Genomic DNA, 23,851 nt, shown 5'->3' with positions numbered 1-23,851 from the left:
TACGAATGTAAAAATGGGAGTCAGGGCGAGATTTTTTTTTGTCTTTATTGCTGAGTGAGTGAATGTCCTTTTTGCTGACGCAAGGTTTCTCTGCTTTCATGATGTTTAACCGATTGCATTTCCTTCCTCAAGAAGCTGATGTTAAAAGTGGAGTTTAAACAGATAAACCGTCGTTAGCGATGCTTCCATCTCAGGGTGATGCGACCACCATTGCTACACTCCCCCATTCATTTAACATGAGATCCGATGAAAATCTCATGAATTACCACAATAAGTCATCAGAGATGTTAGTAAGGATTGTGGCGTTCTTTTTCATCTTTATGCGTTTATTTTCAAAAAATTTAAATAAAAAAAAATTATTTATCAATAACGTGCTTTATCGGTGGAGAAATTACCACGTGACCACGAGTTGTATCCTCTTGATTTGTCCCTTTTAACGGAATACTCCACGCAGATTGTCCTTCGTGTAACTCGTTAAATTTTCCCATAAATTAAAGTTAGCAGGGAGTTGGCCTTTTTCCTTGAAGTTTATCTTTCCTGTGATATTTTAAAGCTGTGCAAGATTCCCCCGGATAGCAATGATGGAAAATACAGTCAAATAGCCGTCAATCCCATGGATTGAGGAAGTGAAGAAAGCGAAGAGTCAGTTGAAAGATTGTCCCTTGTGGGCAGCTGGGTTGGGCTGTGAACTATCTATATCTTACACTTGTGACTCGGTTTGAGAAAGGTTCCCTATGCACTCGGTTTCACACCACAATTGCCATGGTACACTCAAACCGCAGGCTGTGGGTCGGAGCACCTTGTGGAAGGTATCCGATAATAAACAGCTCACCTGCTCCCTAAAACGCCACCGCTGTGGATCGAACCAGCCACAGGAACGGAACAAATGCTCGGCTTACGGAGGGTTCGCTAACAGTTTGGATTCTCTCTAGTGTCTCTCCGATCTGCTGCAACCTGGTCAGTGGTCCTTTATTTTTCTCTTTCTTTCTCCACTGTCATCCTCATTAATGGCAACTGGATCTTGGCCAGTGTGAGCAGCAAGGAAGGAGGTGTCACTGAATTGGTCTGACTCATCTGATACTCACTGTAGTTTCCATTTCAATTGTGCGGAAAAATAATCCCTTTTTTTCGCAACATTTTGAGCCTAGGTACACAAAGTTTTTTTTTTTTGTTTTTTTTTCCCTGACGTCACAAAGTCATTGTTCCTCAACATCAGGTGTTTGTCGAAGAAAAAAAAAACAAAACCTCTTTTATCCATGTAGAACAAAGTCTGAACACCAGGGTTTAGAATTATTAGATGCCTGAACTTGGGTGGAAAAACCAATCCATTACAATGCAGTTTGCGCTCCTCATCTCGAATATTAATGTTTTAATATCTGAGATTGATTATGATTTTAAAAATATCCAAGGGGATTTATCCATATTACATTATCTTGGATTTTAATGTACTCCTCTATGTTCCTACAAACATACTTTGGTTCTTGGTGTGAGCAGTGCTCCATTTCACTAACTTCCTTGTCTTCTGTCCCAGGAGTGATGGGCTGCTCACAAAGTTCCAAGGAGAAATCGGGGAAGGATTCTAAGAGTTCACAAGGGAATCCTGTAAGTGAGAGACATTGAGTATTTCATTAATCACTTGCAGCTAGAGAGACAAGAGGAGTGAAAGGTCCTCAAACAAACTGCAGGTTTAACTCTTCCTGAACCACCACTGCCGTGGGACTGGGGAATAACCCGATGGTTCTGGAAACCAAGGAGAAGGAAGGCTTAGCAGTGTTGATGATATAAATATATGTACGAATTGTATCAAAATTGACCGATTACCCATGATTATGATAATTTTGATGAAACACTTTGATTGCTTAAACCAAAACTTGGATAGATTATATGATCATTATACCTGAGGCCGCTTGGCTCTGCGTGGTTGCCCCTGGTATCTGCAGAGCATCAATCAAGACCTGCCCTTCCCTTCGCTGCAAGTGCCAAAGCTCGGTGGGTCAGTAAACTATTTTGGACTAATATGTGTCATAAAGTACCATTACTCTGGTTTAACACCTGTACAACCCACATACTACCTATGTAACTCAAAGAAATGTTGTACAAGTTGAAATTCTGCAACAACGGCATGCCTTTAAAAACTAATTTTCAATACACTACTCACTGCCGAACTGATAACCTATAAATAGATGTTTCAATGTGAATGCAAAAGGCAGAACATCCTCCTTAAAGAATGTTGATGAAGTGAGCGAGGCAGGTGTGCAGAGAGTTAACAGGGCGGACACTGTTTTTTAGGTTCTGAAAACCTGGTGGTTGCCCTGTACGATTATGACAAAACCCAACCTGATGACCTGTCCTTCAAGAAGGGAGATGAATTACAGTTGTTGGAAAGGTAGGATCCATTATAAATGGCTATAACCACAAAGCATCACAATGCTGCAAAAGCTACTTGCTGTTGTTTGCAGAGGTACAGTCCGTGCACTGTCTGTGTGCGATGTTTGAGAGCGTTTTCACAAAAAGGTTATTTTATATTCACACGAAGGTTGGTCCAAAAAACAAGTGATTATCCATATTGGATGGGAGTTACAAACAGTATTTTGGATAATGTGAAGTTTTGGTTCTGACCTGTGTCCCGTTCGGTGCCGTCGTAAAGCATCCTAAAGGAACAGCAGAGGATAGGAGGTTTTTGTATTATTTACATCTTACTAGATGTATTTATTACCTTAGCCAATGTGTGCAGTAAGGAAGGAGATTTCATTGAAGTGTTCTGACTTATGTGATACTCATTGTAGTTTCCATTAGAATTGTGCAGAAAAAGAATCCCTTTTAGCTCCAATTTGAACCAAGGTACATAAAGCTTTTTCCCTGACGTCATAATTTAATTGTTCCTCATATGTATTTATTATACAGCAGTGAAATATCTAACTGTATATATATATATATATATATATATATATATATATATATATATATATATATGTATATATATATATATATATATTTTTTTTTTAATTTAATAGCTGTTTGCCTACCCTACGGGTGGGACGTACTCATATAATTATAAGTATGTGCCACGTGTATGTGGCAAGAGCGCCTTCACAGCTATAACTATGTTCTGCTATGTACTTGACAGACATATTGTACTCCCATTGTACTACGTACTTATAGATGTACTTGCATCTTGCTGAGGAGAGTGCAGAGCTTGGACTGCACTTGTGCATTTGCCTGAAACTTGCTCCTGCCCCACACTCTGGCTGAGAGTGGTGGAGTTTTCTGCACCCTTCAGCTGATGACAGGGTGAAGCTTTCCACTCTCTCTCTCTCTCTCTCTCTCTCTCTCTCTTGCTGAGAGGGATGGACCTTGCATAAAGCAAGCAAGCAAACTCTGTTTTATATATATATATATATATATATATATATATATATATATATATATATATATATGTGTATATATATGTATATATGTATATATATATATATATATATATATATATATATATATATATATATATATATATATATATATATTTACAGGGTGACCACTTTACCCCTTCCCAGTGAAGCATTGTTCTTGAACTCTTTTAATATACAGGTTTTATTGTACAGTACTTACAATAATTAATTTGTCATTGTATCTGTTTGTGCTCCATCATTCTTCTGAGTCAGTGTTTCCTCATGCCATAGCGAGCAAGGGGGCGAGGGCAGAGGGGAAGGGACAGAGGGAAGTGCGAGAAATTTATCAGGGGTAAAGTAACTTTCGGGCTACTGTGTGTGTGTGTGTGTGTATACACACACACACACACACACACACACACACACACACACACACACACACACACACACACACACACACACACACTAACACACACGCACATATTAATAATAATAAATATCAGTGTTTGTCCATCTTTTGGTCTGTCCTCCATAACTCCAAAACCATGAAACCTAGTGGCCCCAAACTTTGCATGTATACTAAGGGAACTCCAAGGTGGTGCATGAATGAAAATTGGGTGCTTGTGTTAATTCAAACACCCCCTTTGGAGTTAATTTAAGGGGTGCTTATCCCAGAAAACCAAAATAAGCCTTTCCAAGATGGTGGCGTGCCATCTAGGTGAGCCCTCTGTCAGCTCGCAAGGGTCTTAAGCCACCATCTATTAATTTATTTATTTTTGGCCTGTTCAACCATGTCTTGGAGAGTTGCAGTCCAGCCCAGGAAAATTAGGTCGACCCCAACCGGAGGTAGAACCAGCTAAAACTGGTATCATTTTATTCCTCTGGATGTCTAGTTTTCAGAAAATGATGTTGTAGTTGCAGCAACTGTGTACAACATGGAGTCGGTTCACTATGTTTTTTTCGTTCAAAGTCTTGGTAGATTAGCAAACCTATACATTTTCGAAAACGTTATGACATGGGGAATCTAAAAATACATGTTTACATTTGCGGACATACCTGCATGGCCGCCATTTGGAAAATCCAAAATGGCCGCCACGGCGGTATGTCCATAAATGTAAAGATTGATTTTCGGATTCTCCATGTTATAACGTTTCCGAAAATGTATAGTTTGTCTAATCTACCAAGATTTTGAACAAAAATTAATTTACTGACATAGTGAACCTGACTAATGCCAAATTAACCCCTTCCTTGCGGATATCCATGAAAAATTGCCATTTTAAATTATCGCCACATGCATTGAAATGAGCCAAGTTAAATTCAACCAAAGTTCTTTATTTTAATTTATTTGGTGTAATAGACACGAGACAACACATTCAACGGGGTGTAGTGCTAATCCAAGGGTTGGAGGGTAAAAAAAAAAAAACGTCAAAACTGAAAAGTTAGTGACTTTTGGTAGCGTCGGACAAATTGTCCCAAATCCTACCCCTAACAGATATTGTATCAGTGTCAGACCAACTTCTCTTCCTTTTCCTGCATACCCCAGTGATGCAAAACTGACATTGAGATTGGCAAAATTGATACAGTGTGGCATTTACCCCTGGTTTGCGACGGTGCCCAAAATTGGCACCTGTGTCTGTGTGTCAATCTCATTTTCATCCTGTCCTGCTGGTGTGTTATTTTGATTTTGACACTCTGTGCATGAACAGGCATCAATACAATCAAGTCTAGCAATCTGATTAGGACACTTCCTTTCATTGGAGCAGTCCTTATCTTTGCAGTACAAGTGAGTGAGGTCTCGCACCTCGACTGGAGCCGGTGGCTTTGAGAACATGGTCGGTGTGATGCCTCCATCATCACAAGCACTCCAGCCATGACCAACTGGTTGAGTTTCATCCTGGTTCGCAATATGACTGTTACACCAGATCCTAGTCTGGTACTTCGCATGTAGGACATGCTGTTTGAATGCATCTTCTGTGGGTGGAAGCATTGAAGCTGCTTTGTCTGTCGTTGTTGCCATTAGGTAGCGCATCTCATCTCGAGTTTGGACATCTTTTCCCTTTTTTTTTCCATACAGCAACAATGCAAACACCTGTGCAACGTTCCCATCATTCTCATGAAAGGTTGTCAAATCTGCGAGACTCAATGTTTTTAACAAGTTTGGAGTAGGCAGTCTTCTTGCCGATCCTGTTCATTGAACACATCGTATCACATCCTGTCAAGGCGTGAGCAGCAGGGAGGCTACCACAAACTGTCGGACCAAGTTGTCCAACAATTTCATGAACTGGGATCTACCGCTCCTTGCCAGAATGTCCAGCATACATGAATACTTGGTCAGTTAGCTGTCCTCTGCCTTGGTAGTACATGAGAAGGACCAGGACATCAGTATCATCACAGCGGATAATTAGGCGACCATTGCCCTGGGAGAGACTGCACGCATTGAGAATCATCCTGGTGTCTGCTTCCTTTTTGTGGGAGTAGAGGCTCTCCAAGTATGTCATACCTGTTGAGATCACAGCCTTCACAAGTTTTCCATCAGTAAATCCCCCTGCCAAAATGATACATTTATCATGTGGGATGTACCCCCCCTGCATGATCTACAATGTATTCACTGATGTAATTGGCAAGACATGCTTTGTTGCTGGCCACTCTCAGAAACCTGCGATAGTTTGGGACCTGTCTGTTTTCCTGGATTTAGAACGTGGGTAATTCTGAAACAGAGGTACCCGGCGTTGCCTCTACGATGGATGATCATAGCGGTCGAAGACGATGGTGACAGAGCTCAAATCCAGGGAAGGATTTGTCAGCAGCCGTACTGTTCGTTTTTGCACAACATCCACCAAATCTTTGAATGTACGGAAGTGGTTTTCATTTAGTGATTGGATCATGGCCATTCCATCAATGATGTAGGCGGATGATGTTGAATCTGGAATCTGTGGGAGTGATATTAGAATCTCTGAACAACTGGACTCCAGTTTCTGAGAGAGGTCAGCTTTGTTGGTCTTCCTCATCTTTCCGTCGTCGTGGAAGAGGGCTGGTGGCACGGCTGCGAGTTCATAGCTAAGGACATACTTCAAGGCAACATCACGACTCCGCACCACTCCCAAAAGCCGCCGAAACAGTACCTCTGTGTCAATGATCAATTTCCTATCTTTGTCATTGGGTCGTGCCTTCTTCATGTCCAGAAAGGTCATCACCATTTTTTTCTTCATTGGATCCCAGAAGTTTTTTGTGGGGTCCTCTCCGAGTCTTTCGCTAATTAATTCCTTGGCAATATCTTTCCGCCTTTGTGGGATCCCCTTCAACGAGTTCTCAACTTCCAGACGAGCCACCTGGCCTGTGGTGATGTTGATCAGTTGTTCTGAAACCTCATCGAGGTTGAAGGTATCTTGGCACTGAGTAAAAGGTACCCTTTCATTGCCTGGACATCTTTTCTGTCCCTCTGTAGATGGCTCTCTCCAAGCTCTTCATGAAGTCTTTCTTTTTTTCCCAGCTGAGTTGCAGAGTTCCTTGAATGCCTCTGCCTATTCCCCTGTGATGTGCTTGGTCATCATCCATCTCAGCAGGGCACTTTTATGCAGGGTGAATCCAATGACACCCCCCTGGCTCTTGGCCTCACGGTTTATGCTTTGCTCGAGAGCTTGATCTGTTGGGACCGAATTGAAGGGTCGATTTTGTGACCTGCGAACAACAAATCCACCCTCCATCATGTGCTGATAAATCACTGGCTGTTCTGTTCCAGTTCCTTCATTTCTGCAATATACACCGGCGTGTACCTGGCATAGTTTTGATGCCCAGCGAGTACAAAATATGGCACAGTTTCCATAACCGCTTGGATGTGTATCAGAAATTTTGCCTCTCTCTATCCGCCCGTAGAAATCGCAGCAATAGGTCTCCAGATTCTAGGAAGCTATCCCAGTAGGCAAAAGTGACTGAACGTTCCCTCCCCTCATTCCGAAATAGGGCTACTGTTTCAAGTACGGACTGCGGACTGGCATCTTCCAAATCCTGGCAGAGGATGGCACAGGACTTGGCACCCTTCACCTTGAATGACTCATCTTGGACTTCATTCTTCTGCTTGATTTCATTGGTCATGGCTGGAGTGCTTGTGATGATGGAGGCATCACACCGACCATGTTCTCAAAGCCACCGGCTCCAGTCGAGCTGTGAGACCTCACTCACTTTGACTGCTCCAATGGAAGGAAGTGTCCTTGTCAGCTTGCTGGACTTGATTGAATTGATGCCTGTTCATGCACAGAGTGTCAAAAGCAAAATAACACACCAGCAGGACAGGATGAAAATGAGATTGACACAGAGACACAGGTGCCAATTTTGGGCACTGTCGCAAACCAAGGGTAACATGCAACACTGTATCAATTTTGTCTCTCTCAATGTTAGTTTTGCATCACTGGGGTATGCAGGAAAAGGAATAGAAGTTGGTCTGACACCGATACAATATCTGTTAGGGGTAGGATTTGGGATGATTTGTCCGACGCTACCAAAAGTCACTAACTTTTCAGTTTTGATGGGGTTTTTTTTTACCCTCAACCCTTGGATTCGATCTCAACCCTGTTGAATGTGTTGTCTCATGTCTATTACACCAAATAAATTAAAATAAAGAAGTTTGGTTGAATTTAACTTGGCTCATTTCAATGTATGTGGAGATAATTGAAAATGGCAATTTTTCATGGATGTCCGCAAGGAAGGGGTTAATTTGGCATGTTGTACACAGTTGCTGCAACTACAACATCATTTTTTGAAAACTAGACATCCAGAGGAATAAAATGATACCAGTTTGAGCAGGTTCTACCTCCAGTTGGGGTATCTCCTAAAATATAGGCCTTTTCAGTCTAGGCCGCTACTCTACTGATTTGGAACAGGCCGCAACGATTTATTCATGATAGTGGGTTTTTTTCACTTTTGGTCACATATTGAATGCCTGATCATCATACCTACGAATCGCTGGTTACATTCCAATGCTGATAAATGCCTGGAGATGCCAACGTTCATGGCTTTATTTAATTTCCACACATGCCATCAGCTCTCGAATCTCTTAAACGAAGCTGAATTGCACAATATAAGCTCCAGAATTGAACTTAGCAGCAGTTCTGACTGCTGAGAAAGTATTCGTTTGTCTAATTCCAACATAGTTTCACATTTTAGGCATCTCCGGGAGGCGTTTCATATAACGGATAGGCAATTGCTTGCTAAGCGAGCCATTCCTTATCAACTGTTTCGTTGGAGTGCTTAAGCCACATGGCGAGTACTCTACAATAGTCACACTATCACTGAATACTGTATGTCGATCGACTTGAACAAAGTTCAGGAGCCACTCGCCTGCATTGGCCCTGCATTGTTCTGTGGTGCGTCGGAATTTTATTTTACACCACGTTACATCCTCTTTTTGTATGATCTACCCTCATTATACGACCCGTCACTTCGGCATAGATAAATACAAATTTAAAAAAAGAAAAGTTTCGTTTATGAAAGTTTCTTCAAGCGTGTCACTGGAGTGCTTTATTGGAGCGCTCTACAAGCTTCCATGTCGATACCGTGGCACGGTTGTCCATGTGGACATCTCCGCCATTAAGAAGGCAAAATAAATTAGATGATTACAATTAATAAACGAGAGGGGGAGCACTCGGTCGAGTGCAAAACCTCCACCGCCAATACTGCTGGGTCACTTAAGTGAACCTGATATCCTATTCATTGTAGGTCAAAACGGATCAGACTCTACTGAACCACGATTGAATAAACTAAACTAGATCGACGCTCATGTAGAAATGCCAAAAAAAAAAATCGAAATTTTTTTTGAAAAAAAAGGTGCAAAATTTCTATTTTTTTTATTTTCTCTAACAAATTTTTTTGGGGGTTGGAAATCACTTAAAACATGTAGAAATGCAAAAACAAAAAATTCATATATTTTTCAAATAAAATTGAAAATTTTTTGAAAAAATGTTGCAAAATTTGGGGGTTTTTTTTCCTATAACAAATTATTTTTTGGTTGGAAATCACTTAAAACATGTAGAAATGCAAAAACAAAAATTCAAATATTTTTTCAAAATGGCCGCCATAGCGGCCATATTGGACTTTCGGCCAAGTCCAAAATCTAATAGCATGATCCTTGGACCATACCTCATCCCCCACCAAGTTTCGTCGAAATCCGTCCAGGAGTTTTTCCGTAATACTGTTCACAAACAAGCAAACAAACAAACAGAAAGGGGTGAAAACGGTAACCTCCGTCCATCTTTGATGGCGGAGGTTAAAAATGTTTTCAGTAACAAAGCAATGAATCGCCACATCATGGCGGGATAGCCAAGATGTATGCACACTCGCTCTAAGCTGTCTAGCCTGTGTTTTAATCCTGGCCCAGCTATAAATTGTCACAGGCAGGGTGATTCATCAATGTGTGTGGCGTCTCTCAGATGGAAATTAAACTGGCCGTCACATCTGCTGGAATCCCTCCCCCCCTCTCCTCTCACCCTCTCCCCCACCTCTCCTCTCACACTCTCCCCCACCTCTCCTCTCACCCTCTCCCCCACCTCTCCTCTCACCCTCTCCCCCACCTCTCCTCTCACCCTCTCCCCCACCTCTCCTCTCACCCTCTCCCCCACCTCTCCTCTCACCCTCTCCCCCACCTCTCCTCTCACCCTCTCCCCCACCTCTCCTCTCACCCTCTCCCCCCCTTCTCCTCACCCTCCATTCCCTTCTCTCCCCTCTCTTACCCCTCTCCCTCCCTCACCTCTCTCCCACCCTCCCCTGCTCTCCACCCTCCCCTTCTGTTGATGGGACTGTTGCATGTACGAATCAGATTCAGCGTGAGTCGACCGGAGGGGTTTAAAGGTCGCTGCATGTGCGAGCATGCATACAGGCAGGCCTTTGCCAGGTAGATAACATGGACTTTAAATGCTCCTGCCCAGTTTCATTTCGAACCCGGCGATTTAAAAAGAAAATGTTGCCATTTGGGTGAGTTTTACCGCCCTTCCCTTTACCTCCCCTCACACTGCTTTCCCTTCCCCTCCCCTTGTGCTGCCTTCCCTTCCCATCACGCTGCCTTTCCTCCATCTCCCCTCATGCTTACTCCTCACAAATCCCCTCCCCTGTCTACCCCCAAGGACATCTCTCGGCTGACTCTGCATGCTGTATTAACGTGCTGTTTTAACATCCCCCATTTTGTTCAGTCCTGAACTACACCCCCCTTCTCCACAAGTCCCACTACCAAATGCAAGTCGAGAACCCCTCCCCTGACGCTTACTTCCTCCCAAACCCCCTCCCCTCCCCACTTCCCCCTCTCCTCCCCCTCCTCCAGGAGTGTATAATGAAGTTTGGTGAGGTGCCACTCTCCCCCTCCATTCTTAGCTCCCCCACTCTTCCTCCCTGCTCTCTTCCCTCTCTCACTCCCCCCCCTTTCCTCTCCTTCCCCTCCATCCTCTCTCCCTCCCCTCCTTCCCTTCCCTCCCTCCTCTATCCTTCCCCTCCTTCACCTCCCTCCTCTCTCCCTCCTCTACTGGGTTCCTCTGCAGTTGCAGACATTCACAAGTGGTACACACATGAGAATCCCAATGCCATACACCCCCCCTCAGCTGCCGGACCGGTTTCATCACTTGTTGGTGAGTCACCAGCAACAGCGTAGACAGAAACACTCACGACTGACGTTCCCAAGCATGTAACATGTGCAATGTCAATAGCAATTAATGTGTAAATATCAAGATCCAATCACGTATCTCACCTATAATTGGAGGGAATAACCAATCAGCTTTCACCTAATCAATTACCCCAGGTGGCTAGGATTTCAATAAATTAACTCGCATGCTCTTCCAGTCAAAGAAAGCTACATAAAGCAACCAAGAAAAGCTAGCTATACAAGGTAAGTATATATATATATATATATATATATATATATATATATATATATATATATATATATATATATATATATATATATATACACACACACACACACACCTCACTATGCTCTTTTTGGATGTGCCTTGGTCCATTGTGAGTATCTTGTTCGTATAATGTTTTGAATACCTGATGTAATTATGAGGTAGGTCAGCAATAGATTGGCCCCGAAGCCTGATGTTGGCGTAACGGTTAACGTTGCTGGCTTCAGATCTTCAGGTCTTGAGTTTGAGCCCCTGTCCGACCATTAAATAATACCAGGTGGGTTCACTCAGCCTGTCATCCTTCTGAGGTCAGCAAAATGAGTACCAGCTTACTGGAAACGGGGGGCACTGCATCAGCGGCATAGCCGTGCTCCCAGCAATGATGCAACCATCAGCCACGGGCTGCATACGAAAGAATGATAAGCTAGCCCCCAAAGTTTAACCCAGGGTATCATGCAGATGGTTTGAGCACCTCATGCTGAAGCACTGCACACATAAACGCTAAAAGATTGGGCACTATGAGGAGAGGTTTGAGATAATCCAGCATCCTGATGAAATCAAAGGAGAAAGTGCTTGAATGGAATTTTCTCAAACATAAGACCACATGATGTGATTGAGAAGGGTACGGTGTAAAAAGACGACGATAGGCACGATGTGGTGATGAGATGACATCAGGTGTGACATGATGACTCCCGATCTGTGGAGTTATGAGGAAAGTTTTTTTTATCGCGCAAGATGATGAAAGGAGGCATGAATTGAAGTGATGAGTGGCATGGTGTGACGTGACGAGTACCATTGTGTGGAGTGAGAATCCCATGATGTCCACAGTGATGGAGATTGGTGGCGAGCGAGATGTCCAAAGTCCGGGAACGAGGGATATGTCCCGAGCAACTACGTGGCAAAAAGAGATTCTTTGGAGAAGGAAGAGTGAGTGAAATGTTTTGTAATCCAAATATGTTTGTTTTCCAGTGCATTTTCTGCTGTCATCGTGAGTGTACTGTCTGTTTAACTGAAGAGATGCTATCACATTCCTGCTGAAAGCCACGCTTTTCAGTATGATGTCTGTTTTTACTTTCTTTTATTTCATGACTCATCCAAACTCCTGTCTGCTTACCCCTCCCCATGCAGGTGGTTCTTCCGAGGCCTAACCAGGAAGGATGCCGAAAGACAGCTTCTCATGCAGGGGAACAAGATTGGCTCATTCCTTGTGCGTGAGAGTGAGAGCTCACAAGGTGCGTCAGGGTCCAACTCCACCAATGCCCATCCCACCGTTTCTCATTCCATTGAGGTTTATCACACTCGGTGCCATAACCCGGTGGTATAAGTAAACACCTTCGTACCACGTGTCCACCTTCTGTTAACTTGATTGTCCTGTTGGTTTACAGACATATATGGAGCTTATGCAGACACGTATTGGATTATATAAACTCATTTACTCCAGAAAATGTTAAAATCATCACGTGGGCCAATTATTTGATTGTCCAGCCTGCTTTTCAAAAAAAAAAAAAGCTTTAGTTCGAGAACCAGACCCTGGAAGCCATCTTCGTGGGACTCAAAAGCCATTTATAATGACGTTGCATCCTATGATTGCTGTTTTATCAACTTGTGTTCCCTTTGACCCGCAGGTTCTTACTCGTTGTCGGTTCGTGATCACACACCTGAACAAGGTGACGTCGTCAAACATTACAAAATCCGAAACCTGGACAGTGGCGGCTACTATATCTCTGCACGGAACACATTTGGCACACTCAATGAACTCGTGCAACACTACACCAGTGAGTGTGGATATACTTTCCCTTTGTGGTGTGCATGCTGCACCGATAACTCGGACATCTAGTGTTTGTGGTGATTATAATGATTGTAGCCTCGTAACCTCATAATATTTCCACTACACACATTGATGAAACTGGTTTTGATGATTGTAATGATTTGTGAATCGGAGTTTGAGTACAATATTTATTGAGATACTATTGTTCATAATGACCGACCACGAGCTCCACCCTCGGTGTATTTTGGAATTGGACACGGCTTTTGTTTCTGTCCATACAGAGCAGTCAGACGGCCTTTGCCAAAAACTCAGCAAAGCTTGCATATCGGCAAAACCTCAGCGTCCTTGGGAGAAAGATGCTTGGGAGATCTCGAGAGACTCCCTCAAACTTCTCAAGAAGCTCGGAGCGGGACAGTTCGGAGAGGTTTGGATGGGTGAGTTCCATTGACTCGACTCGTACTTGGGGCGACTCACAAACTTTAAAAGTTCAAGTTTAAGTGAATTGTGACCATTATGGCTTTCATTTTCTTTATTCCATCATAATGTCACGTTATCTTCCACTTCTTTGAAAAAAATGTTTTAACGAACCTCACTTATTTGTTTATTGTGACATTTTTCTCTAAGCCATTGTGTACGTCAATTCCTTTTGGTGCGAGTTCGATTGTTAAGAGCGAGAGGAAGATCATGCTTTAGTCACATGATCAACACTCAGTTAAATTCCAAATCGATTAAAATCTAATAGTGTGAACGGATGGTAAATATCAAAAACATGCTATTCATGAGGGATATTAACTTGGTTCTGTTTGTGAATATCAGGGATATCAGGGGGCTACTGTCTGGGCAGGCGGGGGTGGGAGTGCGAGGATTGGGGGGGGGGGTTAATACCCGACACTGCCCGGCTGGGTGAGCTTTTCCCGGCGGGGGTTTTGGGACATGTTGGACATTGAGAAGCGATGTAGTTATTGGCCTCATGATGGTTACCTTTTTGCCTGTGGGCCGGCAGTAACACTGCCTGACCCACATCCTGATTTCCACTTTATGGCAGCCTTTGGTGGCCTCAAAACAGATGTCAAGGCCAACATGTGGTAGCTTAAAACCTGGCCCAGATTCTGAAGTACCACCATCCAAAATTTGGGAGCTTTAGGTGCTACAGTTTGGCCGTGACAGAATAATGCATAAACAAAGACTTCAAACTTTTTACAAGATAGTGTAGTCTCTGGTTGAAGGACAGGCTAAGCGTGCAGGTAACCACCTCGTGGAAAATTATATTTCCTGTTTCTCGTTAAGACTATGCGTACTCTGAGCTGTTTAAAAACATTCACTCGGCAAACGTGAGGCCCATTGTGGTGATGTTTACATCGTGACCTGATATTTCTTGCTATTATCATTATCATTATTATTCCACAATATGGCTGGAAGCCTATTGTTATTCCTGGGGTTTTTGTTATCATTACTAGACGACCCATAAACCCATTGTGACAGCGGTTGATGAAAAAATCATTTCAAGAAAAAAAGAAAAGAAGATAGCTCCAGAAAACTACACCACTGAGGTTGTTTGCATTGATCAAATTCTCCTGAAGAGTACTTGACTGAATCGGTAATTGATTTTTTAATAATTTTTTTCGTTGCCCGATTTGAACGAAACTTGATGCTGCACACCGCAGGAGAATGGTGAGTAAGATGGCCCTACATTTTTGTGCTATCGTGTACTGTTTTGGCTGTATTTCGGGAACATACATACATACATACATATATACAAGATGAGAGTTTAGGTAATATATAATAATATATACTGGGCGTAGTGGCGTGCGCCTGTAATCCGGCTACTCGGAGGCTTGGGTTGGAGGATCGCTTGAGGACGGGTGCTCTGTGCTGGGCCACGCTATGAGAGGGTGTAGGGCAGCCCAGAATCATGGCGAAACCCAATCCTGATCCCTGTGTCGTAAGAGGCGACCAGGGTTGCGTCAGGAAGGGCATCCGGCGTAAAACCTGTGCCAAATCAGTATGCGGATCATAACGGATGATCCGCTGTGGCGACCCCTAACGGGAGCAGCTGAAAGACGAACAACAACATATATATATATAATAATATATATATATAATATATATATATATATATTATTATTCCAACATATTTTCTGACACGTTTTTCCTCAGAGATGCTCCACTGATATGCGTACCACTTCACAGTTTGTTCTGAAATCTCGTTTTGAGATCGAGTGCACATCCTTTAATGCAGCTAATTGGTCCAATGGCTTGTTGGCCATCTTGGATTTACTGGGGGGAAAGAAAAACGAAAAAGAATTCAAAGATCTTGAGCCGCTGAACCAATCAACACAAAACTTTAAATGCATTATTGATGGACCATGGACCATGGAGCTTCAAGCTTGCGAGGGAGAAGTGCCTCTGAAATATAGTGGTGAGCACGGGACAATCAAAATTGACGATTTTTCGACATTGGGAAGTTGATGGATTTTGATGCAGAAAACTGGTATGTAGGCATTGTAGGGGTTATAGGCCACAAGGATTATGACTTTAACACTGGTGACCATGTACCGTGAATCCTTCCTTCAGAATCAAGATGGCGTCCAGAACAACCGAGATTCCTTTTCATGTTGTAGTTTTGCCATTTTCAGAAATGCTAAATGTTAAGGCATCTCATGGTTCCTTCATTCACCTCCAGGTGCCACTGCTTCTTATTTACCGGAGCGAGGCTCGTGGAAGAGTAAGGTAGAACTGACAGTGCGACAAGCATGAAGGCAATGAATGAACGGGAAAAGAGGAGAGGGAGGAGGGGAGGAAACACTGAAACTAGCAAGTAAGATGGTTGGGCTAGGAAAGGTTAATCAGGGTAATAAAGTTTTGGGGATGACAAGAAATGGCGGTGCACTGCTTGCTGGAAGTCATGGAGGGAAGAGTGAGACAGAATCGCCTCTGGAAGATGGTTCTATAGACAGGAGTAGCAGGGAATAAAGGAGTTTTGAGTTGTGCAGTCAGCCTGGATGCTGGAAATTTAACCAGGAAGGGGTTACTGGAAGAGTGCATGTATCCTGGGATACGACTGACAGGGAGGGTCAGAGGACAGAGAGCAGAGGGCATAATGTTGGATAATTAATAGATGGTATAAAACAGAGACTTTGGTGTTTGCTTACATTTCGAGTCAGAGCATACGCAATAAGGCATGCTATAGCAGCAGTAGCATGCCACGAGCAGTAGCATTGAGTAGGCATAGCATACGCAAGAAAGGAGCTTGAGTGCAATAATTATTGTTAAGGGTCTTGCACTCGAGCTCCTTTCTTGCGATAGTCCGCCGGAAGGCAGATTCAGTGCTGCTGCAGCTATCTCATTGCTAGGAATACAATGGATGGCTTGCCTTTACCTTCTGAGTGGTATCCTGGCTGGGAATTCTTGGAATTTGTTCAGGGTGCCAGCAATAACTCGCCTCCTCTTTATCGAATGCCACTTTTGGATCTTTATTGTCCACCACCTAATTCTTGTAAACAGGTTCCCATCTTAACGTCCACTGGGACGGCATGCTTTGTGATGCAGCACCTTTCCTGTGAAGCACCAATTGGGCAGTTCCACACACCTGTCAAATCCATCACATTTGAGCCTTATTTTGAGGTATGGTTGGAATATGTATTCTCAACAGAGACCTTTTCTGACCACCCCTCATGACTTGTATGTTGTTCTGTTTGCCTGCTATACGAAAAATAGATGAGTTTCTCACCACATGTAAACTTCTCGGAGATGTTTGTGAAGGCACTGAAAGGACGAAAAACTTACCTCGAGCTTTGTGTCTTTCATACGATAACCTGCATCGAGACATCTTGAGGAATGTAAAGTTATGTCACACTTAACTTGTGCTTGAATAACTCGATCGAGTAGGCGTAGCATATGCTCCCTTTTCCGCAATGTCCTGTTGCTGAGCATGAAATACATTATTGGCAAGACTACATAATGAGCACCCAATCTTTTGTGAAGTTCCTGGAAAATGTTACTGTTTGGACATGCAATGTTTGCTGTGGCTTCCCTATTGTGCGGGTAGAACAGGAAGCGACGCTATCCCACCCTCAGGACAGGCCGAACGGAAAGGAGCTACGCATATCTGGACAGATACTGGTGTGGCTTGCAGAGGACAATATTGTCTGTTCCTATCGGCTTGTGTTTACTCGTTAGGGGTATGGAAAGTGAGCTGATGTGAAATCAGGTAGAATGATGAATCGAGGAGTGCACAGTGAAATTATAAGGTATTGTAAGTGAAGAAAGAGAGATTGTAAAAATGGCTTGGTAAGGTCTCGCAACTGACTACATGTATTATACAAACAAGTTAGGGGTTAGATTACTGACAGTTCACTACTGAGTGTAGCTGCCCAGTAGGTAGGCTCAGGGCTGATGTTTCGACCATCAAATCTTTTCATACTGGACTGTTCAACCGACGTGTGCCCAGGTGGAAGGTTTGTTCCTGGGCAGGGAGTGTGATAGCGGGGGGGGGGGGGGGGGTTATTATGCGAGTACAATAAGCAGATGGTGAGACCCAACATTATATATATATATATATATATATATATATATATATATATATATATATATATATGTGTCGATTATCATAACAATCTCAGCATCTCCTGACTGCAGTCACACCTTTCCAAGTATCACCAGTGTTTTTTGTGAATTAATTGTCTATTGCATGGTGCCAGTTGGGTGTGCTGCAGCATGGAGCATGTTGTTAATCCGTCGGTATTGCCTATACTCATTTATGGATGTGAAGAGAGCAAATGGAGGAGTACAATGGGATACATGAAAAACACAACTACTTTACTTTGGAATTTTTTTTTTTTTTGGTAACAATAGATCAATATCTTCCCACCAGGGACATACCTCAATCGATCCAAAGTGGCTGTCAAAACCATGAAGCCCGGAAGCATGTCACCAGAAGCCTTCCTGGAGGAAGCAAACCTCATGAAAAGCCTTCAGCACGACCGTCTGGTTCGCCTGTATGCCGTTGTCAGCAGCGAGCCCATTTACATCATCACCGAGTTCATGGAGAAAGGTGCGCCGAGGCCAATGGAAGCGGGTCTCGACGGTCTGAATCAGGATCCTTTCGCACATATTCAGTAAAAAATAAAAATGAGTAAAAGAGACCCTACAGTTTTAACATGTACCTTATCATGAAGCCATGTAAAGATTATCATCTCCCTGAATAAATTAGCTGACAGGGTTTTAAATGCCAATCTGTTAGTGTCATGATAACCCCCCCCCCCACCCCCCTCTGAAAATCCAAATCCTTCATCCATCCATTGGGACCATACTCTGCACAGAGCGTTGGGGCTGCCAAAGCAGTCTTCTTGGCTATTGGACACAATCCTGGACGGGTCGCCACTCCGACACGTGCTGGCACTCATTTTGCCGACCTCGGAAGGATGACAGGCTGAGTCAACCCCACCTGGTATTAATTTAACAGCAAAGTTGGATTTCATCGCGGGGTCCTCGGATCCCAAGCCCACCACCCTAATCATGAAGCCAGGCGTAAATCCTTAATGCTACTGCCTTTATCACAATGATACCAGTGCAGTGGCATCAGCACTGCACCCAAGTTTTGTCTTTACATCCTCTTTGGACTTGCATCTTCATTTTGATAATCTCCTTCATGTTTTTGTGTTATATTTTTATTTAAGGAAGTTTAACCTTCCTAAAGCGATTTTTAAAAGGTTAAATTATTAAAAATAGAAAAACCGCTTCAGTTTACGCTGACATAAACCCAGGGCCTGTAACAGGTACTTTATCACTCGCTGCCCCTCAGATGCTCTCTCCAAGCCACTCGATTTCAGTAATGTCGAAATAAGTAGCGAATTAAATGATGACAAATATATAATTGAAAATTTAATATTAATTAGCTAAAACTCGGCGTTGAGATGCGTTTTGCCCGAATGGCTTCCAGTTTTACTCTTTCATACCATGAAAATAATGATGCACGGAATGATGAACGGCAGACAGACAGTTAATCCGGCATGTTTCATTCAGCTCACTAATTGCAAAGATTGTAAACCTCACACTCGATGTTTCATCAAGTTTTTCTAATACCTCATTAACAACGCCAGGCTTGTTCTTATATTTGTAAGCACATTTACTCTTCACAATCTCAATCTTTATTCTTTCCTCATTTCTTTCTTTCACCTGGATCAGGTTCGCCGATCATCTTGTCCCAAACCCTCACGACATCCAGATGATGATGATCATGATGATGACTCGTTTCTCAAATCCTGAGCTGTTAAGTTCATAAATCACGATTATCATTGTGATTTTATGACTGACGTATGAGCCGAGAAGGATGCACACTCACTTCTGAGTTGTCTAGCCGAGTTCTGGATCCTGACCCAGCTATAAACTGCCACAGTGGTGTTTCGCAGGCAGGGTGATTCATCAGTGTTTCTGGCATCCATCAGGTGGACATTAAGCCGGAGGACCCGTCTGCCAGCATTGGTCAGCGAAGAACACGAGAGTTATCGCTGGCGCCCTGAACTAATTCTAAATCGCTGCCCTGATTGACTGCTGGTAAGGTAATGGCAAACCTTCCAGCGTAACCCTTGCCCATGAAACTGCTCTGGCAGCACCGACGCTCAGTAAGGAGACTGGTACATTGATGATGAGGATGATGTTTGCGATCTTGGAGAACTTGTTAATATATTGTCCCCAAAGTGTCAATCGTTGATCACGTAGCTCCTGCCACAGTTTTATAATCGACTCGTACTTCCTGAGTAAGTCGTACCAACAAGCCTGACCCTCATCAAGCCGCTATTCTTCACCCGCCTCTGCCTCTACCTGTCTAAACAAAGAATGTTAAACTCAAATGCTCATTATGCGCAATAACGCAATTTTATAGCACAATAACCCGAATCCCGTTTGAGATGTTTCAGTTTGTCTCATTAACCCGTTTACTTCCCCTTACCAATTGCCACGCAGTTGCATTGGTAGGTTTACGAATGCTCGAGTTATTCCAGGAATTATCCCGGAGACTGTGATCGTTTTGGTTTGCACAACCAAATTTTCCACTGCAACGTGCGATTGGCACAGCTGGCGGGAAGCTGACATTTGTGTTTGTCGTCATCCATCACAAATTCACCGTCTTCCTGTCAACTACCTGACAGATAACGTCGCGATTACTCAGAACCTCGGTGCGTGTGGTTGTTCACTGTTCGCCAGGAGGCGCTCGATGTCTTCCAGTTGCCTCCACTTGCATGATTGGAGTTCTGCTTGGTTGAGAATTACATTTTTAAAAATTAATGACTACCGAACACATGATCATGTGTTTATGGAATATTGAGTAAGTGTTCATAAAGAAGAGGGGGTGGTTTGGAGAAATGGAGGGAGGTGGGGGTAGAGGGAAGTGCTTCGGTGGTGGGGAGGTGGGGGGGAGGGGTTGTGCTCAACATAGCGTTTGTCGTTTGTGTCGTCCAACAAAGAGATATTGTGAAATGGCAGATACATTTGGTAAAGAATGTCCGACCGAATGAAACCAGAGATACGTCATCGTTTTTCCATTTTGGAAGTTGACCCAACATGAAGCGTATGTTTGATTTCATTTAATTCTCCCCTTCGAGTGGTGATTAAACATGTTCTTTTTCAGACATCATATTTACATGGGGGTGTTCGGGGGGGGGGTTCTAGGAATGAGATGTGGTCCAAGAAGTAGCATTTTATTTTATTGCTTCAATATTTATTTTAAGTAAAGTTGTATTTTGAATAAGAAAATTTTTTTTTTTCTTTTCTTACTGACTGCCACTGGGAAGGCAAGGGGAAACCGTGAAACACACCTGGTGTATTTCCAGGCCGAGAAACTGCTTCAACAGCAATTGCTGCCCTGGACAGTGTTTGGTATACAACTATACGTGATGATGATGATGATAATGATGATGTTTACAATATGTCGAAAATGAGAAACAAAAGTGGTGTTTTTTGGACTACGAGCAAGCCCGTGGGCCCCAGGCTCACTTTTTGTTGCCAATTTGTTTTTATTTTTAAATTCTAAGAACGGGGAAATGAAGTGTATTTGTATGTGTGTATATGAGGCCCCGCGAGGAGGAGTGATGTAAGCGACATTTTTTTAATGATATGATGATGATAGGCTCGGATGATAGGGGAAGGGTTAAAATAGTGCTATATGGCATTAACTCCAAAATGGCCGATGTGTCCCTTACATCACTCCTCCTCGCAGCGCCTCATACACCACTTGCATACAAACATTTTGCAGGGGTACCTACCATGTTCATAAATAAGCACAAACAACCAGGTAGATAGAAGTAACCTGGATACCATCGAATACAAATAGGTGTGTGTAAAATAAGTGTTGGTTGGCCCAGGCATTACAAGTAACTAATTCTGAGAATTTATTGAACATCCCACAGCTATCGTATGACGTGCACAGATGCAAGCAGTTTTTCCAGTGTCTGTCTTCTCCCTCAGGTAGTCTACTGGATTTCCTCAAGACCACGGAAGGCATGCACTTGAAGCAGCCAACACTCATAGACATGGCAGCGCAGGTGCGTATGGTTAAGCATCATGAAGTAGGTCATGTCAAATGAAATGGGGTCATGTCAAAGGTTATTGTTCTATCACCGTACCAATGAGAGCGACAGGTTTTACCAAATTGAAAATCTTTTTCATTTCTCAAAGTTCACAAAAATATGTTAACCGCAGTGAGAAGCAAAGTATAAGACTGACGTTGTGAGTTGTCCGCCCTTCATTCAACAGAGGAATTTGATCAAGAGAAACCCATTCAGGCTCTCTTGCTCAGACAAATGGCTAATGCGTGAGATGGCAGCTTGACGGTAGTAATCACAACCTAATTGAGTACCATTTGATAAAACCTACTGTTTAAACTGTCCATCAATGTATAATGACACTAGTAACCAGACTTGGATCTGTCCGGATGGACGTGTCTATTGGTGTCTGTTCCACAAACCCGTACCCATCTACAAATTGGACGGCCGCATTGGCATGCTGTCCACAGATTGCAGAGGGAATGGCGTTCATCGAGACCAAACGCTACATCCACCGGGATCTTCGTGCTGCCAATGTGCTCGTCAACGAGCAACTTCTGTGCAAGATCGCCGACTTCGGCCTGGCACGCATCATCGAAGACAATGAGTACACGGCCCGTGAAGGTGAGCACTGTAGCACCAAAAGAAGCTCTCACAATGAAGGAGGGGTCTTCAAAATGGCTGTAGACCATGACTACTAACAAGTACCATGACTATCAAGAAGTCTGATTCATTATTTTATAATTTTTATTCATTTATTTATTTATTCCTTGCCTGGTTTTTGCTAGCCTGTCCAAGATGATACACAAGGTATTTATACAAATATCAGAGAAACAAATTGTTCAGACAGAGAATTATAATTATCCTAATGAATGTATATGTATATATATATATATATATATATATATATATATATATATTTTTTTTTTTGACCTTGCAGGAGCGAAATTTCCCATCAAGTGGACTGCTCCAGAGGCAATAAATTATGGCTCTTTTACCATCAAGTCTGACGTCTGGTCGTTTGGTATTTTACTGGTCGAGATCATCACCAAAGGACGTATCCCCTACCCTGGTGAGATATTCCTTTCTTTTCTTTGTCACAACATGGGAATAACACGCCAGCCATACCACGACTTGTTTTGCGTTGTGGTGTCGGAGGTAGTGACAACCAAGCAGGTGGCATTAAAATCTCTACAAGAATGTTAGTTTGGATTTGAATGTACCACTCGAATCCTTCCATCTTGTATCTTCAAGTCAACTCGAATGCAGATTGTATAACCGTGAGTCGAGGAGAATTGGAAATGCAAGGCAGGTTGCCAGCGCTGAGTAATGTTTAATGAAATATGATTATTGTCGGAGTGGTGGGGAGGGGGGTTCACTTTGATTGGGAATTTTATGAAATGACAATGTGTATTTCTTCCAGGAATGACCAACCCAGAAGTGATCCGGAACTTAGAACGAGGATATCGCATGCAGCGCCCTGAAGACTGCCCTGACGCCCTTTACGAGATTATGAACCAGTGCTGGAAGCAACTGCCTGAGGACCGGCCAACGTTCGATTATCTCAAGAGTGTTCTGGAGGACTTCTATACGGCTACTGAGGGGCAGTATCAGAAGCAGCCCTGACCCTTAAAGAAACTGCACCGTATCCCAGATTGGAATTGCTCTAATGCTGCTGAAGTTGTGTTCTTCTGGGGACCAGGTTTCATTTTCAATCTTTATAGCATAAGGTACTTAAGTCAGTCACATAGCTTGGCATGACTGCGATTCATTGTCCTGAAGTGTTCCACATTGGGGAGGAACTTTACATGAGCATTGTGCTTCACTGGGCAATAGGGTGTGTGACTTTGTGACTGCCCATCAGTCCACGTGCCGGGAGCTCAATGGATCACCACTCAATGGATCACCACTTATAATCCTTCAGGTGAAGGCTAGTGTCGATCTGCATCGGCAGACGGGTAGACCATGGATGGAAACGGGACGTTGATCGAGGTGTGCTCACCACCGTGTGAAGCAAGGAGGAGCTGATATTTTGGGCATTATTCCTTTGTTGGTTAACCTTTCTGCACCGTGAAGGGTTAACGCTCTTCTCCTTGCTTCCCACGGCGGTTATCGTACCTCGATCGATGTCATGTTGATTTAATCCATGGGTCACCCCTTAGTTGTCACTGCTGGTTAAAAGGAGATGGTAGTATATCAGGTCAGATCAGATCATGCCTTCACCTGGGACTTCGGGTTCCTAACATTCCATTTTAATGCCTTACCCCACCG

General features: G+C 43.2%; 1 protein-coding gene across 2 annotated transcripts in view; it reads left to right on the top strand.

Moving 5' to 3' along the window:
- LOC147017309 (tyrosine-protein kinase HCK-like) overlaps nucleotides 1-23,851 on the top strand; it is a 28,904-nt gene that overhangs the window by 4,111 nt on the left and 942 nt on the right. The window contains exons 1-13 of one of the 2 annotated variants that reach the window (XM_085846805.1): nucleotides 803-957; nucleotides 1,532-1,602; nucleotides 1,941-1,989; nucleotides 2,290-2,386; nucleotides 12,101-12,199; nucleotides 12,401-12,504; nucleotides 12,898-13,047; nucleotides 13,322-13,474; nucleotides 17,914-18,093; nucleotides 21,504-21,580; nucleotides 22,051-22,204; nucleotides 22,521-22,652; nucleotides 23,004-23,851. The exon at nucleotides 23,004-23,851 is cut by the window's right edge and continues 942 nt beyond it. In XM_085846805.1, the coding sequence (XP_085702931.1) occupies nucleotides 1,537-1,602; nucleotides 1,941-1,989; nucleotides 2,290-2,386; nucleotides 12,101-12,199; nucleotides 12,401-12,504; nucleotides 12,898-13,047; nucleotides 13,322-13,474; nucleotides 17,914-18,093; nucleotides 21,504-21,580; nucleotides 22,051-22,204; nucleotides 22,521-22,652; nucleotides 23,004-23,206 (1,464 nt within the window). In that variant the 5' untranslated portion in view covers nucleotides 803-957; nucleotides 1,532-1,536 and the 3' untranslated portion in view covers nucleotides 23,207-23,851. Of the gene's footprint in view, nucleotides 1-802; nucleotides 958-1,531; nucleotides 1,603-1,940; nucleotides 1,990-2,289; nucleotides 2,387-12,100; nucleotides 12,200-12,400; nucleotides 12,505-12,897; nucleotides 13,048-13,321; nucleotides 13,475-17,913; nucleotides 18,094-21,503; nucleotides 21,581-22,050; nucleotides 22,205-22,520; nucleotides 22,653-23,003 lie in introns of those variants that run through there. The other variant, XM_085846804.1, reaches the window with a different exon arrangement.

Source organism: Eptatretus burgeri, chromosome 11, assembly GCF_056783735.1.
Source record: "Eptatretus burgeri isolate ZD-2024b chromosome 11, Ebu_testis_v1, whole genome shotgun sequence".
NCBI lineage: Eukaryota > Metazoa > Chordata > Myxini > Myxiniformes > Myxinidae > Eptatretus > Eptatretus burgeri.
This window is presented reverse-complemented; position numbering and strand designations above follow the sequence as displayed.